At 47.5% G+C, this 20174-nt stretch overlaps 1 protein-coding gene across 3 annotated transcripts in view; it reads right to left on the bottom strand.

Annotated features, from left to right (window-relative positions):
- Window positions 1-20174, bottom strand: part of LOC135912996 (receptor-type tyrosine-protein phosphatase F-like) — a 110676-nt gene that overhangs the window by 73793 nt on the left and 16709 nt on the right. For all 3 annotated transcript variants that reach the window (XM_065445606.2, XM_065445604.1, XM_065445605.1), the window contains exons 3-5: window positions 17958-18062; window positions 16102-16161; window positions 4110-4409 (exon numbers count right to left, since the gene is read on the bottom strand). In XM_065445606.2, coding sequence (XP_065301678.1) covers window positions 4110-4409; window positions 16102-16161; window positions 17958-18062 — 465 coding nt within the window. The remainder of the gene's footprint in view (window positions 1-4109; window positions 4410-16101; window positions 16162-17957; window positions 18063-20174) is intronic.

Genomic DNA, 20174 nt, shown 5'->3' with positions numbered 1-20174 from the left:
TTTGTATTTCGCGGCAATCCGCACTGTAGGCTGGAAAACACTAAGGGCCAAAGAATGAAATGTTCCTTTACTTCGAGCGCTTCCTAACCTTACGTGAGGCCTCCTTACGAAGGACCGATGGAGGAAGCAAGCGTACTCTGAAAGCTCCCTTCACCCGTCCTCACGTAAGGAGTGGTTCCCGCATGCCTGGGTTCGAGGTTATCTCTTAAAATCTTTACGCGAACACCATTATTCTATTAAAAATGTTGTATCATCACACAATCTTTAAATTGAAGAGCTAATATAGAGAAGCGTGGACGTGTTCTTCTAGTTTTGTTTACTGAAGTTAAAAAAAGTTGCGCATTACAGTGCGAAACTTGATGTGCTCGATCAACTCTGGTACGCCGGCGTCGTGGAACCCCTAGCAACGCTTTCATGCCGCACGCGTGACTGAAACGAACATGCCTGGCAAGACGTACCGGGCTCGCGCTTCTCCGCAGGTGGGCGACAGCGCGCATGCACAAGGAAACGTCACGTGGTTAAGCAGTGAGGTGGAGCGCTCGTTCAGGGCCAGGAGCGGCGAAAGGACGCATGAAGGTACCTTTGGAGCTACCTTATGCTGAGGAAGCACCAAGGAAGCCTTCGCCGAGGGCCCCTTAGTAAGGAAGCTTTCAGAGTGACATAAGGTAGCCTCACCGCAATGAAGGTTTCCTTAATGAGGTAAGGAAGATTTCATTGTTTGGCCCTAATACTTAATATAAAAAAGACAGAAACTGTTTATTACGACGTTTTTCAAACAACTCTGCAGCTTTCTAATTGGAATTTTTTTCCTTGCTTCGTTGCTTCAGAAGTTGGTTACTTAATCTTGACTAATTATCTAAGTAAGCAAAATACAAAATATAGCATGACACTACGTGCAAAAGTGAGCAACATACATTCGGTCGTGTCGTCTTAGTGTGCATCCGCATAATTATAAACTCTGACTAAAGTTAGCTGAAACACCCTGTAGATTATTGGACAATAAGCAGTGTTAAAAGCAGATTATTTACTAAAACATGTGGAGATGCGCGACTCTCACGCGTCCCCTCATACGTCATTTTCCCGCATAGCTCCCGTCTCCTGTAATCTGGCTTCGCCGCGTGGCCTGGTGCCCGCGGCGGTCGGTGTGGTTGAAGCGCAGTACGAGGGATGGCGCGAGTGTTGCGCTGCTAACACCACCTCACGGCGGGGTTACTTGGGCGCGAAAAGAAGAAGGCGCTTCCTCTTTGGTTCGGGCTCGGCAAGCTGCACGGACGTTCGGCGAGTGCACTGATCCATGCTTCTGCAAGACCATCTCGTGAGGCGTCGTTCGAATGCGCCACCGTTCGCGTGACCGTATGCGCGAACAAACAGGCGTTGGGATCCAGCAAGGGGCGAACATATTCATTCGTTATCCGGTCGCGGTGAGTCGGATTTCTTAGATTTGTCGCGCCCCCATCGGCATATTTTGTGGATAGCAACTCGGCTAGCAGGCATTGATCTGTAAAATGTGCAATAAATGCCCTTGTGACTGTTTGCACTACTGTGTTGTCGTTGCTTTGTCCCCAGAGCACGGATGAGAATCCCACATCTGGCGCCCAACGTGGGGCCTCTTGGGGCATCGGGCGATAGTTTTAACAGTTTTGCTTCGTTCGAGGCCTTTGTTTAAACCGAAGCGTAGGCCTAGCATGGATTTTGATCGCTAGCGTAGGTGGCGTGCTTTTATGGGCGAGGCAACGGTGGCTGTAGTGTGTTTGAACTTTTGAACATGCTAAGCCTTTTCGCAAATAATTTTTTTAAATGACATTCGTTGGTACGAGAGCCACTTGGTTTACATCCTGGGAGAGTGAGGCTTAGCGCCCGCGAAGCATTGGCAAGCCTGAAGCGAGTGAGTACGGAAGCCTCGTGGTTGGTCCGAATTTCTGATGTAAATAGCTTCTTCTATCTCTTTGACTCTGATGAAGTCGCGGCTCTGGGAACCGGGTGGCCGCGGGCCACGGGTGCCGCTACGGGCTGACTGGTATTGCGGCCTGGCACTGAGCGCTCCGACACCATCTGGGACGGTGGGCGCCGTTAATTCGGATGCTGTGTGTACCGAGCGGGATAGGACTACCTAACAGAGCTGACGGCTCCTCGCGGCTGCCTGTTTTGCGCCCATTTTGGGATTTTTTTTTTGATGCCGGTTGTTGTCAGGGTGGGAGGTTGGGAGGAATAAGAACGGGCTGGGGTGCGTTTGGCAGGCATTCTCAGATCATGAACAGCAGGTTGCCATTATCCCTCAAGAGAAAAGTGTATAATAGCTGTGTCTTACCAGTACTCACCTACGGGGCAGAAACCTGAAGGCTTACATAAAGGGTTGTACTTATATTGAGGACGACGCAACGAGCTATGGAAAGAAGAATGATGGGTGTAACGTTAAGGGATCAGAAAAGAGCAGATTGGGTGAGGGAACAAACGCGAGTTAATGACACCTTAGTTGAAGTCAAGAAAAAGAAATGGGCATGGGCAGGACATGTAATGAGGAGGGAAGATAACCGATGGTCATTAAGGGTTACGCACTGGATTCCGAGGGAAGGGAAGCGTAGCTGGGGGCGGCAGAAAGTTAGGTGGGCGGATGAGGTTAAGAAGTTTGCAGGGACAACATGGCCACAATTAGTACATGACACCGGGGTTGTTGGAGAAGTATGGGAGAGGCCTTTGCCCTGCAGTGGGCGTAACCAGGCTGATGATGATGATGATGTTGTCAGGGTAGCGACGCTTTAGGCCTAAGGCTTTACAAAGCTGCCTTTCGCATGTGGAGGAGCACAACCTGCTGGAGCGTGGCGCTGTGGTGTTGCACTTTGCCTTTGCTTCCCTCATTCTAGTTAGCCTCGCACGAACTGAAAATACTCGTTCGAATCAAGGAAGCGAGCTTCGTTCACGTGAACTTAGCACCTGAGTAGCTGCCCGATCTTTTGCTAGCCGAGTTGAATATCGTGCCACGTGGGTGATGCGCATGCAGAATTGCCCTCCCTTGCACTACTTTAGTGTTTGCCGAGTGTGTTTAGTGTACGCAGCGTGCACATCGTCTGCGCTGCTGCCCCTGACTACGATCGAGCCACCCCGGGTGGTGGTGATGCTGTGGCCAGTTCGGCGCAGCGACTTCGGCGGCCGCCTGTATCCAGCTCGCTACCCTCGGCGGCGGAGAAAATAGCCGGCGGTCACCGACCGCTACTGCGGTTCTCGCCAGCAGGGCGCGAGCGACGCTTGCTCTTCCCGACTACTGCGTCGCCGTTTCCGGAGTCCTGGCCAGGGATCGTGCCGTCGAGTCTGCAGAGCTGCTGCTGTGACCAGTGGACCAGCGGTGAACCCAAGGGGAATGTCGGCTCGCATTTTATGGACATCGTGTGGACATTTCCTCGGCGCGGCCACTGTTGCATGTACTACCTTGTTCGTGAAGCACGCGTTGATGTTAGACCGTGTGACATGTTTCGCCGGAATATGTAGTGATTTAAGGTTGGGGGATGTGGAAATGCGCGACTCACACGCTGCCCCTGATACGGTGTTTTCCCACATAGCTCCCGTCTCCTGTAATCCGGCTTCGCCGCGTGGCCTGGGGAACTCGTGATAACGGGAACAAATGTTTCTAACTATCTGAATTTAAATGACACGTTTCAACTGAATAAAAGGAATATTACGCTCGTATCATCCGTGAATGGCAACGACCTTACGGTTTGGCTTGCATAGCGGTTGAGAATCGTTTCGAGTTACTACAAGTATAGTTTTGCAACCACTTATTGGAGGTTGTACTCATGCTGTACCTTAAAGCTGGATCCGTGCGAAAAATCCAATTCCGCAGACAAGCATCACGTGGCCGAGCGGTAATCAATCACGCCGCTAGGAGGACCGACTGCGGCGTTCTTCTGTATGGTGTGATTCGACGGCACTCTGCCCCACATCATGCTCGTCCGCGAAAATTGACCTGTCATGTGAACAATTAAAGCAGCTTGCATTAAAAGGGTGCGCTTGAGAGTTTTCCAGGTTAAGTGCTTCGAAAAAACCTTAACTTTTTCAGATGTGGCATCAATATCAATACCATGACCGCACAAAAAACATCTTACGAATGCACTTACCAGTAGCTGGAGTTCGTACGATGAGCTGTTCCGCCTTGCCAAGTTTCGACAGGCCGTCAATGTTGTAGAAAGGCCGCAGCGTAATGCTGTATTCGGTGTATCCTCGGAGGCAATCAGCTGTGTAATCACTCTGCAAGGGCGACAGCGTTGTCTGAAATGTGTGGTCCGAGGAAGTACCGCGTAGATAGTATCCCGCCAGCTCAGAGCTCAGTGCCGTGGTCCACGCCCACGAAAGCAGTAGCGAACCATTCGGATGTGCCAGGCTGGTGAGCCGTACTTCGTCCCGGAGATGCTCTTGTGCTGCATGTAGAAGGAAATGCGCTAGTAAATCAAAGAAATGACGCTTTCTCTAATTAGGAGGAAGACTATATAAAATTTCAAGAATAGTCTGTTTTAATTACTATATAGCTTATTACCAGAAGACAAACAAAGAGGTGCTGATTATGAGCATTACAAATTGAAGATCAGTGAAAGGCAGAGAAGGTAACAGGAAGACGACACATGCCGAGAAAGTTGATGGCGTAAAACTGGTAAAAGCAGACAACCGAACAATTCATTGCCCATACTATCCCTTTTCTGTGACTTCATACACGCAGCTAGAACAAAAATGCACCAATTGGCCGGCCGCACATGGTTGTCCTGTGTATAGCACTTCATTTTTCATGAACTCCAACTTACTTTCATGTCAGCAATACCATAGGCTTGTCTATACATATCCGCAACGTTGTCAACGTCGCACAAAAAGTTTCTAGAATTTCTCTCCTGGTCTGTTCGAGCATGTTGCTGCGTTGTGTGGGGCGATGTAGAAAGAGAGAGAGGGCAAATGATAAATGAAAGGTACGGAGGTTAACGAGAGCTGAGCCCGCATGGCTACCCTACACTGGGGAAAGGGAAAAGGGTACGGAAAGATTAAAGGAAGAAGAGAAAGTGCATTGGGGATAGCGTTCGGTCACTCAGTCCGGATCACAGACGCTGACACAATCCGGTAACTTTCAAATATGAATAAAAATATGCAGATCTCCGGCGCTCTGCGAATCGGTTTAAGTGAAGCTTTCATTTGTGTTCGTGAAGAATGGTGTTTGTGCGTAGTGGCTATTTGCAAGTTGAGACCACACTATCCACACGAACACTCCCACTTGCAACCGCCCCGCTCAACATAAGCCTGTTGCGTTCGGTCATGCACATGACACGCATGAAGGAATGACAACGATGGAACGAACCCGAAGCATGAAGATGACGGTATGACGACGACGCGACAACGAAATTGGAATGATTACGAAGGCATAACGAGAACGGCATAAAGACGCTAAAATCAATATGACAAAATGACTCGTCATGATATCTGTACGACAAAGGGCATCATGACAACTGTATGACAACCACGGTATGACGGCGAGACGACCATGAAATGACGCTGGAGTGGCGACGATGATAAATGAACATGATTAAGTGACGACAACGGCGTGAGGACCATGGGATTATGATGATTGAGTGGCGATGATAGTATCAGGACGATGGTGTCACAATGACAGCACGCCGACCATTGTATAACGACGCTGGAGTGGCGGCAGCATGTCAACAGTGGTGTGGTGACGACTACGGAATGAGTAGTAGCTAGAGTGGCGATGATGGTATCACGACAACAGTGTGACGAGAATGGCGTGACAATAATAGGATGAAGACGCTGGAGGGACGGCAAACACGTATGAAGATGATGGTGGGACGAAATCGGTGCGCCGACCTTGGGATGACGAAAATTTTATGACTACGGCCATGGAGTGACGACCATTCTTATTGAAAAAACTAATATGCCCCATAACTGCCATATCCAATAACTCAGCATGACACATAGGATTCCATATAAAACGCATTTTCCCCATACGTCATATGATTAAATTAGCTATAGGAGTTATGAGGAATACCTTTTTTTGGTAGGGATGCATGGTATGACGACGCCGGAGTGACGAAAAACATGCAAGACAACAAGGGTGGGATGACAACGGTGCGCCGACCATCGGATGACAGCGTTAGACTGACGACGATGGTGTGCCGACGGCGGTGTGACGAGCATTGTCGTCATCAACCTATTATGTCCCCTGCAGGACAAAGGCCTTTCCTTACGATCTCCAATTACCGCAGTCCTGCGCCAACCGATTCCAAAAAAATGATGGAGTTTTACGCGCCAAAACCACGATCTTATTATGAGGCACGCCGTGGCGTAACCCTAATTCTGTAACCCTAATGGTGCACAGGTTATCTAACTTACGCATTACATACGGCCTGCCCGCCCCATATTTTTCTCGTAATGTCAACTAAAATGTCGGCTGTCCCCGTTTGCTCTGTGATCCCCACAGCCCTCATCCTGTCTCCTTGATGTTACGTCTAATATTCTTTGTTCCATCGCTCTTTGCGCGGTCGTTGACTTGTTCTCGAGTTCCTTTGTCAATCTCCAAGTTTCTTCCCTATATGTTAGCACCGGTAGAATGCATTGATTGCAAACCTTTCTTTTGAATGATAGTGGTGAGCTTCCAATCAAGATCTGGCAATGAATGTCGTATGCCATTCCAATTCATTTTTATTCTTCTGTAAATTTCCTTCTCATGATCAGGGTTCCCTGTAAGTAATTGACCTAGGTAAACGTACCCCTTCACAGACTCTAGCGGCTGACCGAATGATATCCTGAACTCTTGTTTCTTTGCCAAGCTGTTGTTGGATGCTGACCCTTGGATGCCGATGGTATGCCAACGACGATGGTGTGACGAAGGAACTGACTAAACTGGAATGATGACGGTATGATGACAAAGGCATGACGACAATGGGATGACGGTAGTGGACAAAGTGATGACGATGGACTGACCACAACGGCATGACGGCAACCTAGTGATGACATTGCGATTACAACAATGGAATGACAATAATGGAATGCTGAGGACTGAATAATGAGGACTGCTCGAAGATGGCAGCGCGACGACAATACGAAAACGCAATCACAGTGACAGAGTGTAAACGACGAAAAGGTGGCGATGACATGACAGCGAAGGAATGTTCAAAAAGGCGCGAAGGCGATGAAATGAAGACGATGGTGTGATGATGACGGTATGATAACAACGGCCTGTTCGTGTAGCAGCTCACTTTCTCGCTCAAGTACATCAATTGTCGCCGTGGGCAGCGTTAACTCATACTATATCCGGCGCTTGTTTGTACTATATCTGGTAGTAGCCGCCATCGGCTGGTGAGCCACCACATTAGCTCACGCCTTTGACTACTCGATCGTGCAACAAAATCGATGGTGTGAGGCATGTGCGGCACCACCCATTGTTCTTCGAGCCCGCGCTTTCCGCGTCATGGCAGCATCTCGCTCATCTATTGGCCGCGAGATAAAGCAGATTCGCCGCCTGGCGGGCACAGGCTGAATCACGGATCGTGTGGATCTAATATCGTCGACAATTCGACTGTTCGACAAGTCGACGTTTCGCCACAGTCACACCAATTTTATTGCCGCTTTGTGTTTCGAGGAAATCCCAGAACTCATTGTTCCTCGTTTTAAAGAAATCGAGTGGTTGCAGCGATACGTGAAGGCCGAACTTTAGCGACTTGTCGCGATGTGTTCATCATTCCGCAATCTATGTTATACCAAGCACAGTAAACGAAGTGGAATTAATATCAGTCAGCCGTAAAAATAAACAATCATTATAATTGCGATAATTGTATAAATCTCGCTTAGGGGTTACGCAGAGGCTCGTGGTGTTCCTTGAACAAGTGGTTCTAATTCCACGAGACTGAGTTCATTTTGCCTAGCAGGGAAATCATGGGCTTTTGTATTTTGACTCGCTGTTACAAAAGGAAAGCTAAAACAGAGTATCAGGGAGGATCATGTGCCACAGAAGTCTCTAGACGCAGGACGTCGTAACATTGAGTTAAAAGGCGGTTACTATCATTTCCTTTCGGTCTCCTGTGTAGAGTGACTCGCCGGAAGGGCAACAGTGGCCATAATTAGCTGAAATAAACCAAAGTAATAATTTTAGCCTCTTGAGTATTCACAACATTGACGTAACTATGCAAAGGCAACTTTCTGTTTAAATTGCGCGTTGTAGTGCTACTGCGATAACAATATTCTCGTCTGATGGAACCTAGCAATCCTTTTAACGTGCTGCCACAGACAGTTGCCTAGCTCATTTACTTGAACTGATCAAGTGTTTCCGTTGTGCAGCGAATTCAAAATAAAGGACATATGTGCCTGAAATTGGTAATATAACGTGCGCATTATTTTGGTACTTCAGCTCCATTGTACAGGGATGTTGACATTTTTTATAACCCGTGCAAGATTCGCAAAGAATGCGGTTATAATGAAGTTGCACAACAATTTTAGCATAACCGGTGTAACGCCAGCGAAGAATGAACAAAAAAGCCCCAATAAGTGTAGAAATGCACACTGTTTGGCTCTGCAGTCCCCTGTTGAATGGCTGCCTGCTCTTCTTTCAAGTAAAGAGAAACTTCCGGCGCCCTTCGTGCGAAATCGCGGCATCGGAGGCAAATATATAATCACTTCACTGCAATCAGCGCGTCTGACTGTCATAAATTGGGCCAAATCGCTTACCAGCGAAGCGCTGCCGTGTACATTTTTATGACTGCCACCGACTGCCTATCCACACTAACGCGGTGATGTTACTGCCACCTTTAGCTCGATCTCGCGGTGGATACTGCCTTTCAAAAACGTGCTCGGCTGCACTGTCTATGCGAGCCACGTCACAATCAATTTAAGTTGAAACAATGAAGCAGGTACGTGTGCTGCATGCCGGCAGATGCTTCAGAAGGCTGCGATTAAACAAAAGCAGTGCTCAAACCCACTATGCTCGAAGCGAAGAAAAATTACATGAATACTTTGGAGCTAACCAACGTAATAAGAATATTAGAATGCGTGAGAACAATTGCATGGGTACAGGTATTGCACAGAAAGAAATGAACTTGGTTAAAACACGTTGGCGGGCTAGTTGGTTAGAATCCATGGTAATGTAGATAAGCGCGACTGTACGAGGACGAAGAAAGAAACAGATACAAGCGCTGTGTCTGTGTATCTGTTTCTTTCTTCGTCCTCGCCCAGTCGCGCTTATACACACTACCATGGACAGAAAGAAAGCTCTTGTGACGCTTTTATTTATGCCGTGAATATACCGCCTTGAATTTATTTTTCGCGTATAATGCATGAATTTCTCTGTCATGGTGATATTTAGAAAACGCATAGCTTTATTGTAGCTTTGAGTTTTTTGTACGTTATCACCTAAAACGTGAACATGCGTCGACATTGGAAGTTTACAAAGCATAACAGAGTGTGGCTATAGAGGTTTTCAAACTGCCACTTAAAGGGGGTTTCAATGTGGCCGATGTGTTGCTTACGAAAAGTTCCGCACTAAATCACGTAGATCCCATTGGCGTTGTCACATGTAAAGTCTGATTTGTCGCCGTGTCGCATCAGCAAAGTGTCGGCGAAGATTCTCCACTAATAGAACTGAAGATGGCGACTTGCTCGAATATTTTGTATTCTGTTCGTAAAGATGAGATTGTTATGTAGCCTAGTTCTGCGCCTATAGTAGAGGTGCTAACTTGGACTTATAGCTGACCTTCAGATTTAATCTTCTTGGTAAAGAATTAGCATTAACATCAGAATTGCTTTATAAAACGCAGATTTAGTATATTGTCACGTGGTAGTGACCATTAAGGACACAGCAAGAAAACCTAATGTTCCAGAGTAATCGCTGGGACCCGCGTGCCTTCCACAAAATGCTACATTTTCGCGTCGCGCACACATGCAATCAGATTACACAACGATCGGTCACAGACAGCGGATGGAACCATCGATAACATTCCAGAAACTTCCGATACATGCAGGCGCGTCCTGTGCTGTGCGATAACATTTGTTAGACGGTGAAACATGGTCGCCTGATAAAGATAGGCAAGTACGCGTGTCAATACCCCCCTATCTAAAAAATATATTTTTTCTTCTCAAGCCCAAACATATTTTCAAATAGTAGTACGTGTGACTACTGCAATTTATAACTATTAGTTTCTTTGCGTCATCCCTAGGTGGTATCGCGCACAGCGAGAAGAAAAAGAAAAAGAAACGACGGGAAGAGTGGCGCACTTTTCAAGAGGCAGCGACAACATTCCAGTGGCTCGCTGGCACCGATGATGGGGTCGATTTCTCTGTACAACCAACGAATTATTTGTTTCTAGAAACAAAAACGACGCCGCAATTCACTTTCTGCCATTTCTTCAAACGCGTTTCGTACCGCCACCCGCTCTCCTCCTTCCTTTAGAAACGCAAGCGCAACAACCTAAGTTCGCAACGGAAGCACCATTTTCTCGAATTAAACTATGGATTGGATTCAAACGTGGCATGCCACAGCCGCCATGTTGGATCCAATCCAATCCACTAGACGCACCATGCGAACCGTATGATTGCTCCAAACGTCCCAGCTCCCATCGGCTCCGGCGCCTAGCAGACGAAATGCTCGATCGGAGGATGATTGACAGGAGCATGTCGTCATTTTGACGTCACCAAAAACGTGGCCGCGCCCCGCGGCTGGCGACGTCGGCGCGGAGTAGGCCAATCGCGCCCGCCGGTAACCGAACGAACGCGCCGAACAACCATCTCTGATCGCACCCCAGATTACACAACGTTCGGTCACAGACAGCGGATGTAACCATCGATAACATTCCAGAAACTTCCGATACGTGCGGGCGCGTCCTGCGCTTTGCGATAACATTTGTTATGCGGTGAAACGTGGTCGCCTGATAAAGATAGGCAAGTACACGTGTCAATATGCATGAAGGAGTGTCAGGATCTCATGAGCATGGCAGATATTAATGTAAAGCACCGGCATTTATAGTATGATGAGAAAAGCCTCTGCGCATCGTGCAAATAAAATATTTCAAAAGTGCTTCATGTCAATGCCATACGAGGGAAACGAATAGCACAGATGATGTTGTCAACGCAGCCTGCAAGGTCTGTCGTGTCTGTGCTTATTCATTGCACAGTTGGTCTCTCAGGATAGAGGAGTCTGATAGTATGAGTACAAATCTATCGACCACTAGTGTGAATGGAGAAATCAAAATATACAATGCACAACTATAATTTCTTTGTACAAGACGTACAACGATGTTTTAAACAAATATATTAACATTTTCAGTAGTGCTGTAGCTCATGTGAGTGAGTGAGTGAGTGAGTGAGTGAGTGAGTGAGTGAGTGAGTGAGTGAGTGAGTGAGTGAGTGAGTGAGTGAGTGAGTGAGTGAGTGAGTGAGTGAGTGAGAGTGAGTGAGTGAGTGAGTGAGTGAGTGAGTGAGTGAGTGAGTGAGTGAGTGAGTGAGTGAGTGAGTGAGTGAGTGAGTGAGTGAGTGAGTGAGTGAGTGAGTGAGTGAGTGAGTGAGTGAGTGAGTGAGTGAGTGAGTGAGTGAGTGAGTGAGTGAGTGAGTGAGTGAGTGAGTGAGTGAGTGCAAATGTATTAGGGTCCAGTGCAGACGTGCAGATTGCCCCGCTCCTCTAGGCTACTCCCACGTGGGAGCCTGCAAGCGTTGATGCCGGCGTGCTGAGCGGCCAGGATTTGGTCTTGAAGCTTTGTGCTGTGCAGAAGCGCATCCCACTCGGGCTTGCTGTAAGTCGAGCGGAACGACCCGCACTCCCAAAGCATATGTGCTAACGTAGCGGTCTGCCCGCAAGCGGTGCAGGTGGCATTATGGAACTTGTGGGGATAGATTTCATCTAACTATGCTAATGAGGGATACAAATTGGTTCGCAATAAGTACAGTGACCCTCCTAGTCATGCAGTAATATTTGGTAATCTTATGCGTGGTTGTAGCAACTTTATGTCCTGCGTCGCCGGCGCTGGAGCCGTCGCCCATCTGTAGAGCAGCGCGATTGGTGAGCGCGCACTGCTGCGCGGGCCCACTCGTTGGGATTCAGGGCGACGCCCTTTACCGAGCTGACGTGCGCGGGGAACCAGTAAATGGTGTGAGAGACGATCCCATTGCGGGTGTTCAAGATCCTGGCCGCTTGTACTGATATGCAGCCCTTTTGAAAGGTTCTGACTGCCACCTTTGAGTCGCTGGACACCTCTCCACACCGACCATCTAGCAGAGCGAGTGCGATGGCCCCTTGTTCGGTCACCTGCGGGTTCTTTGTGCATATTGGGGCGCAGTTCGTAGTCGAGCAAGTCTGATCGATAGCTACCATCGTAAATTTATTGCCAGATATGCTGCAGCGTCGACGAAGCTTCCACTTGTACTACTCATTCCCAGTTGCTTGAGTAGTGCCCCCGCTCTCACCCGACGCCGTCCCTCGTTGTGCACGGGGTGAACGTTGCGCTGGATGGGAGTAACGGTGAAGTTTTCTTGTACGTTTTTGGATATACGCTCGCTATTTGTCTCCAACTGCATCGGGGTTGAACCCCGATTCTGCAAGTACATGTCGACCGGTCATCGTGGTGGACAATCTGGCCAGCTGAGGGCGTTCCTGCGCTTCCGCTATCTTGGCCATAGAGTTTTGCACACCAGGCTTAAGTAAAATCTCGGTGTGTGCATACGGGAAGCCCCAGGGCTTTCTTGACAGTCTTCGTAATAATAACGTCGAGCTTGTCCCATCCCGATCTGAGCCAATTGTGCATGGCGACGGTGCAGGCAAAGTGGTACAACACGAACGCATTGATAAGCCTTCGCAAATTGTCGTCCCTGAGGCCCAGGTGTCTCCCGAAGATCACTTTACCTCCCCCTCCCCTCTCTCCCCAGCGTAGGGTAGCCAACCGGATTTTTTTTTCTCTGGTTAACCTCCCTGCCTTTCCCCTTTCCTCTCTCTCTCTCTCTCTCTCTCTCTCTCTCTTTTGACGAGCCGAAAAGCGCTGTCTCTCTTGGCGACTATCTTTCGCAGAGCGGTGCCGTTGCCACCCTTTACTTCGATAAACATGCCGAGGAACCTGATAGTGCCTACCTTCGGAATTTCCTTTCTGTCTCTCGTATAGAGATGTATGCCACCTGGTTCCACGGGTTTCTATCCCTTGGGTCCGGAGACTCATACCTTCCTGCAGAGTAGAAGCAGAAGCTCCGACTTGGCGGATGAGCATATGTGTCCCATTGGGCGCAAGTAAGATTCCCCCTCAACCATCGCCTCCTGCATGGCATCGTGTACCAGGCCTTCGTTGCTTCCACTGCACTACAGCGTGATGTCGTCGGCGTAGATGGAATACTTCATGCCGTCTATGCTGGCTAGTCTCTTGGACAGTCCAATCATGCAAGGATTAAAAAGCACCTGAGAAATCACAGATCCCCGGGGCGTGCCTCGATGTTCTAGTGGTACGTCTTCAGAGAAGAAGTTCCCGATGCGCAGCCTCGTTCTTCTCCCAAACAGGAAGGATCTGATGTAGTCGTACAGCCTGGGCCCAAGTTTGAGGTTCGCCACCGTCCTTAGAATGAATTTGTGCTTGATGTCGAAGGCGTTCTCCAGCTCTAGGCCAAGAAGGGCCTTCGTATCCCTGGAGTACCCATCCATAACTTGGTGGCTAATGAGCCTCATTGTGTCCTGCGTTGAAATGCCGGCGCGAAAACCGATCATGTAACGTGTATAAATGCCGTTTCCCTCCAGGTAGTCGTTAAGTCTGTTGAGGATTGCGTGCTCTGCCACCTTACCCACACAGGAAGGTAAGGGAGATGGGGCGAAGGTTCTCGACACTAGGTGACTTTCCCGGCTTGGGGATCAGCACGGTGTGGGCTACCTTCTATTCCTCCGTGACCTCACCAGTTTTCTATGCTTCGTTGGTGAAATTGCTTAGTCGTTCTATGGATGCGGCGTCGAGGTTTCTGAGGGTCCTGTTAGTGATTCCGTCCGGCGCAGGAGCCGACTTGCGACTGAGAGTTTAAACCACCCGCCAAATTTCGGTTTCTGAAAAGTCTACGTCCAGCTGTGGCAGAGGGGGCCACCATATTCTGAGAACACGCCGTCTTCGCCATCGCGTTCGACCGGAAGGTACTTGGATGCTAATCGAGCAAGAAGCTCCTCTTCTGCCCTTTGGTGGTTTCACGTAGGGCTCGGGATATGATGTGTCTCTGGTTGACTTTAGTGCTGTGTTCGTCCTAGAGGTGCTTCATAAGCTTCCAGGATTTGCCGTTTCCGATTTGCCCGTCGATGGACTTACAGAGCTCGTCCACTGCTGTTTGCACAATGTGTTGCAATATTCCTCTATTTCCTTGTTCATCGTTGAAATTTTCCGCAGCCTAAGATTGTGCTTCTGCTCCTTCCATCTTCGGAATAAGGCTTCCTTGGCTTCGAGCAGGTGGGCAAGTCTGCTGTCCGTCTTGTCCACGTTTAGATCCGACTTTACCGTTTTGATGGCAGCGGTGGTACTTTTCCGAATGCCCTCGCACCATTCCTCTAGGTTGTCGGGAGCATCGGCCCTTGTACTACGGATGTTGCGAAAGAGATCCCTGTTAATCACCGTGAACTCATGGATCCTGCTGCGATCCACCATTACTGAGGTCTCCAATATGTAGTGATCATTACCAAAATCCACGGAGGTGTTGGTCCATGTAGAGCTTTCGACATTCTTGATGAAAGCGACGTCTTGTGTCATGTCTCTGGTCACTGAATATCCCATCCCCGTAGGGCAAGCTTTATCAGTGATTAGGGTTAGGCCTAGTTCATTGCCGTCTTACCAGAGGTCCCAATCTTTGCTTGTGTCGTACACGTATCCCCATAAGCCGTGCAGGACATTGAAGTATCCGACTATGATGAGGGGGCGTGGGCCACCAAGTTCCACTGCCTTCTTGAGCGGCGTTTTGAACGGCTGGCACTTGTGCTTGGGATTGATGTTAACGTTCAGCAAAAATACACAGGTTCTGCGTTAGTTATGCCGCGGTGCGTTAAGCAGGATCTCCCCCACTACGTGTTCGACCTTACAGCTCGTCAGCTTCAGGTCGTGTGAGAGTTGTGTTTGCTTCTTATCGATAAGTGTGCAGATGCCTCATCCGCCTGGCTGCTCGGGGACTGCCCTATAACCAGCGAGGGAAGCTGTGGAAGCTAGGGATTCTTGCAGTGCTATTATCTGAGGTTTATCCGTTAGTGATCTCAAGTACTGCTCCAACGTACTCACGTGACTGTTATTTTGTCATTGAGCTGTCTTATCATCGCCACCGCTTTTCCTTTATCTGTGGGCTTAATATGATGGCAGTGCGGTTTACAATATTCGAATAGTCTGAGCTCCGTGAGTGAGGTGGTTAAGAAGAAGCAACGATACCAACCCGATATAGTGACATCATTAGAAGCTAATTATTCCGTTCAAGGCCGTTGTAAGCCCTGCAATAAAACGCGCGGGAAAGTTCGCGAGCATAGAACCATTTCGCTTCCAGACAGAAGCCCCGCCTCCAATTATCTTAGAATATAGGCTTTACATGCGACAATGTGATCATGCGATCGTACTAAGCTTTATGTTCAAGTGCTCAACATGTCTTACTCCTCCCTCGTCATACACAAGCGATACATTAGCCAAACCAAAACGTCCATTTTTCAGTTAAAATATCCCATTTCTAGTACCGCAAGGCTCACACATCATACGCTTCCTTAGCTTTAATTACCAAAGCATGTTCAAATGTTAGATCAACCGCCCCCCCCCCACCGAAAAAAGCATGAAAGCTACAGTACTGCAATCGGGTTTTGAATCCAACCACAACATACGTGAATATATGATAATTGTGAAATTCAACGCTCCATAGTCGGGCATAAACTAAAGCTCTAGAGAAATGTTTTTGTCTCTGCAGTAGCATTGATCAGGCAGTGGTACCCCAAGCTATCAGAAACGTTTACCCATTATGAAGCGTTGAGAACATATTAGAAAATAAAGCGTTAAGGCCTTGAAAATGGTTTACATTAAAAAGCAAAAAAACCTAATAATTATTGTTTTGCGGGATTACATGGTAACACATTTCAAAACCTTGCCCCAGGAACTTCCTTACCACACAATTCTCTGGCTTCGTCGTCAGAATCCCTGTAGTAGCCATAATCACTGTTGAAGCCTTTGGGGAAAAAAGAATTCAGAAATGCAGATTAGTTAATACAGAAGGAGCAATCGCTGCATAAATGCTCACTGTAATGCTACAACGAATTTAACACTCAGGGTAAACTGCGGGTAACATTTACAAAAATTTTTTTCGCAGTTTAATTTATAACGAAATGAAAAAGATTAGGAATGTAATGTCCAGCGACACGCAACTGGGAAAAGGTCTGAAGCTTGACGGGAGAGACAATTACCTATCGCAAAGTGCCCTGTCCGAGGCAGACGAATATCTGTAATAATGTACCAAGGAAAATAATTCCTCGCGTTATTAATACCCCAATCATGGTTCAACCTGCCTTTGAAGAAAATGACTGCAAGGGCTTCTTATCCCGCTGGATCGTTAGAGACCTAACCAAGTGTGTTTTAAGTGCACAATGAGAACAAATTCACAAAGTTTTTCTTTCGTAAGTGCTTTTCGCAATTGGCTGCCAGGTTGTGTTAATAAAATATTGATCATCAGGAGTGGCTGTAGTCTATTTCTATGAACATTTTTATGTAATAACTTTTCTTGCGAATACGGACCGCATTTTTAGGCTCCTGAGAACATTTTTTACCTCTAGGTCTTGCACGCCAAGCCTTTTTTGTGTCGCGTATTTCAAGACCAATAAATAAGATATGGCCAGGAAGGAGGTTCAAGAAATATTTTAATTGACTTATGAAAGGATTCATTATATGCCATAATTGAGAGTAATAACGGCTCATACTTCCTTGTAACAGCGCTAAACATATGGGAAGAAAAAGAAAAAAGATTTTCACTGAATAGCTGTGCTGTGACACTCAGGGTTATTACAGCATCGCGATATTCTACATGGTTCCCTAGAAATTCGCAGTTTCGTCTGAAGGACGAAGCACTGCTAGCAACAGCAAACTATTAGGCGACGCTAGCAGAACGTTTTCTGAAACAAGAACTCTTGAAACCTCGCCACATTCGATGGCGCAGAAAGCTATTCGTGCGCAACTGCTGTTTTTTGTAGAACACCGGCATTGAGAGACCGTCGTACTGCTGGGCGTCCTACTGTAAGCGCGCAGTGCTCGTGCCCTCCGTCTCTTCATATTTTCCTCTTTCTATTTCCTTTTTCCCTCATCGCCAGTGCAGAGCAGCAAACCGGAAGCTCGCGTGGTTGACCTTGTCTTCCCTCTTATTGTTTTCTCTCTCTTTCTCTAGACAACTACACGACGTACACTTTCTAGTTTCAATGACCGTATAAATAGCAGTAAACATTCGCTTACTAAGTAAATTAACAAGCATGATGTCACGTCCACACAGAAACTGAAGAAGAGGTGTCGATCTCCGCAAACACTCACTATCACAACGCTGGCGTGCTGAAGAGCGCTGGCAGCAGGGAGCGAACGCTTCGGACTGACTGTCGATTTAACGCGACCTCGAAGCATGAGATTGCACTGCCTCCAACACTAAGTGCACGTGAAGACAGCGCATAAAAATCCACCAGCTATCTCGGCTTGTCTGTAGCTTTTGAACCTGCCGCGGGCTTCTTCAAGACAGGGCGAGCGAGTCGCGTATGCGCTCAGCTGCACGTACAGTCATGAGCAGCCATGGCAGGGCTAGTGGAGATAACGCACGTTCCCCTTTTCCTCTCCGCACTCTTGCGCTTGTTTGATCGCGTGATCTCCAGCATTGGGCGGGTGGCAAAATGGCGCACATAAAAAATACAAATAGCACACTCCTAGCTCCTTAATGCATTCCTGGTGTTGGACGGGGCATGAGATTCGACCAAGGATAAATAGGCAACTTACGGTCCCTCTTGTAGCAGTCGTCAACTCCATTGCAAATATTGACGCTTGGAACAATATTTCCATTCTCAGTGCACTTGATGTCCTTCTCTTCATACGACGCCACAGCTGCTCAAAGTATGCGAGTGGAGGGAGATCAAAAAGACAAATGAAATCAGGAGTCTGCACTTCATTCGGCGAAATGCAAGTATATATCTTTGGACCTCACGATGCTGCGTGGCAGTCATAAAATAGTTCGGCACTTCGGATGTGTAAGAAAATGGCGAAGCTACATTTGTGAATTATTATTAATACTGTTATGATTATTAATCATGTATCGAATTACTTCTTCAATTTTAAATGATTTACTGCGTAGAAAAACGATAAAAGAACGAAAAATGAGCTAATGCCCAGGCTTCGGCTTCTCGCTTAACGTACTGCACGTTGCGTCCTTATTAGGGGAGGGCATGGAATGAAAATTTTAAATAAATTATTGAGCAGCTTTTATGCGAATATATCTTCAATATATTGGCGCTTTGGTTTGTGTTGTACATGAGCTAAAAATTAAAGCCGTTGATTTTTGTACCCAATCATCAAAGAAAGAAACAATGCGCTTTGAATTGACATTTGCTTTTAATATCCCATCATCGACGCCATCCTTTAGCGAACATACAATGCCTAAAGTATTAAACTTACTCTGGCGCAATCCCAAGTCCAAGTGAAATACGCATTCACCACTGGATAGAAGTACAGCACGTCATAGGCGGCTTTTGCTCTGAGACGCACGCAGTTGCCGTTTGACATGTATATTCGACACATTACCGCTCAATTTGTTGTTGCCTCCAAGTTGCTTATGAGCAAATGGAGTGGCGACGTTGGTGCTGGCTCCTTCCCGATTTTCCTGGCGCCTCCTTAAGTGATTAACCGCAACGAAAGGAATTGATGTGAATAAAGCAATATTCAATTAATGAGGACATTGATGAATCAATTGCTGAGTGCACAGACCATGGTTTGTATGCCACACAGCACCAAGCTCCTACCAACTACTGTATAGACTTATAAACCAAACAGATAATGAAGTCAAGGAAAGCAACGGGGAAATTAGCTGTGGATTAAAATGGAACGTAGAAAATAATGAATAAAATGGAAATGAAGGTGCACGAAAAGGTAACTTGTCATTTGGTGGGAGCCCAACCCACAGCCTCCGCATTAAGAATGCGTTACTCCACCAGGTGCGCTACGGCGACGGCTATCAAACCGTCCACTCACTTGTGTATTTACGTTTACTAGATCTATCCCTAGGAATGTTAGCCAGTGCCGCTCAGAGCCAAGGGGGGTGGATGTAGAACATCCTTTATTTGACCAAGGGAGTCAAGTAACCCGTGACCTTAGGAAAGTGTGCACGTGACTAAGAAACCCTAGCACGCTACCTAATGGCATCAATGCTGCGAGATTCGAGACCCTCGCAATGGATAAACGAAAGAAGAAGCCGAATTGAGGGGCTAGATTTTGGTAATTATGACCACATAAAACCAACAGACAACAACGGCAAGGAAAGCATTGGGGAAGTTGACTGTGGTTTAAATAGGAATGTAGAAAATAATGAAGCAAAGGAATATGAAAGTGGACGAAAAGATAACTTGTCGCCGGTGAGAGCGAACCCACAACCTCCGAATTACGCATGCGTTGCAATACCAGTTGTGCTACGATGACGGCTATCAATTCGTCCACTACATTGGGTATTAGGACAAAAGAAGGATGTTCCACATCCGCCCACCTTGGCTTTCAATGGCGCTATCTAACACTCCCAGGGCTAGATCCAAGAAACACAAGTATCCAAGTTAGTGGACAAAGCGATAGCATTACCCGCCGTGGTTGCTCAGTGGCTATGGTGTTAGGCTGCTGAGCACGATGTCGCGGGATCGAATCCCGGCCACGGCGGCCGCATTCCGATGGGGGCGAAATGCGAAAACACCCGTGTGCTTAGATTTAGGTGCACGTTAAAGAACCCCAGGTGGTCGAAATTTCCGGAGTCCTCCACTACGGCATGCCTCATAATCAGAAAGTGGTTTTGGCACGTAAAACCCCATAACTTAAGTGATAGCCGTCGCCGCAGCCCAATTTGTAGTGCAACGCACGCGTATTGCAGAGGTTGTGGGTTCGGCTTCCACCGGCAACAAGTTATCTTTTCGTCCACTTTCACTTCCCTCTTCTTTATGACTTTGTACATTCTAAATTAAA

Source organism: Dermacentor albipictus, unplaced genomic scaffold (assembly GCF_038994185.2).
Source record: "Dermacentor albipictus isolate Rhodes 1998 colony unplaced genomic scaffold, USDA_Dalb.pri_finalv2 scaffold_13, whole genome shotgun sequence".
NCBI lineage: Eukaryota > Metazoa > Arthropoda > Arachnida > Ixodida > Ixodidae > Dermacentor > Dermacentor albipictus.
Note: the sequence above shows the minus strand (reverse complement) of the source record. Positions and strands in the feature narration are given on the sequence as shown.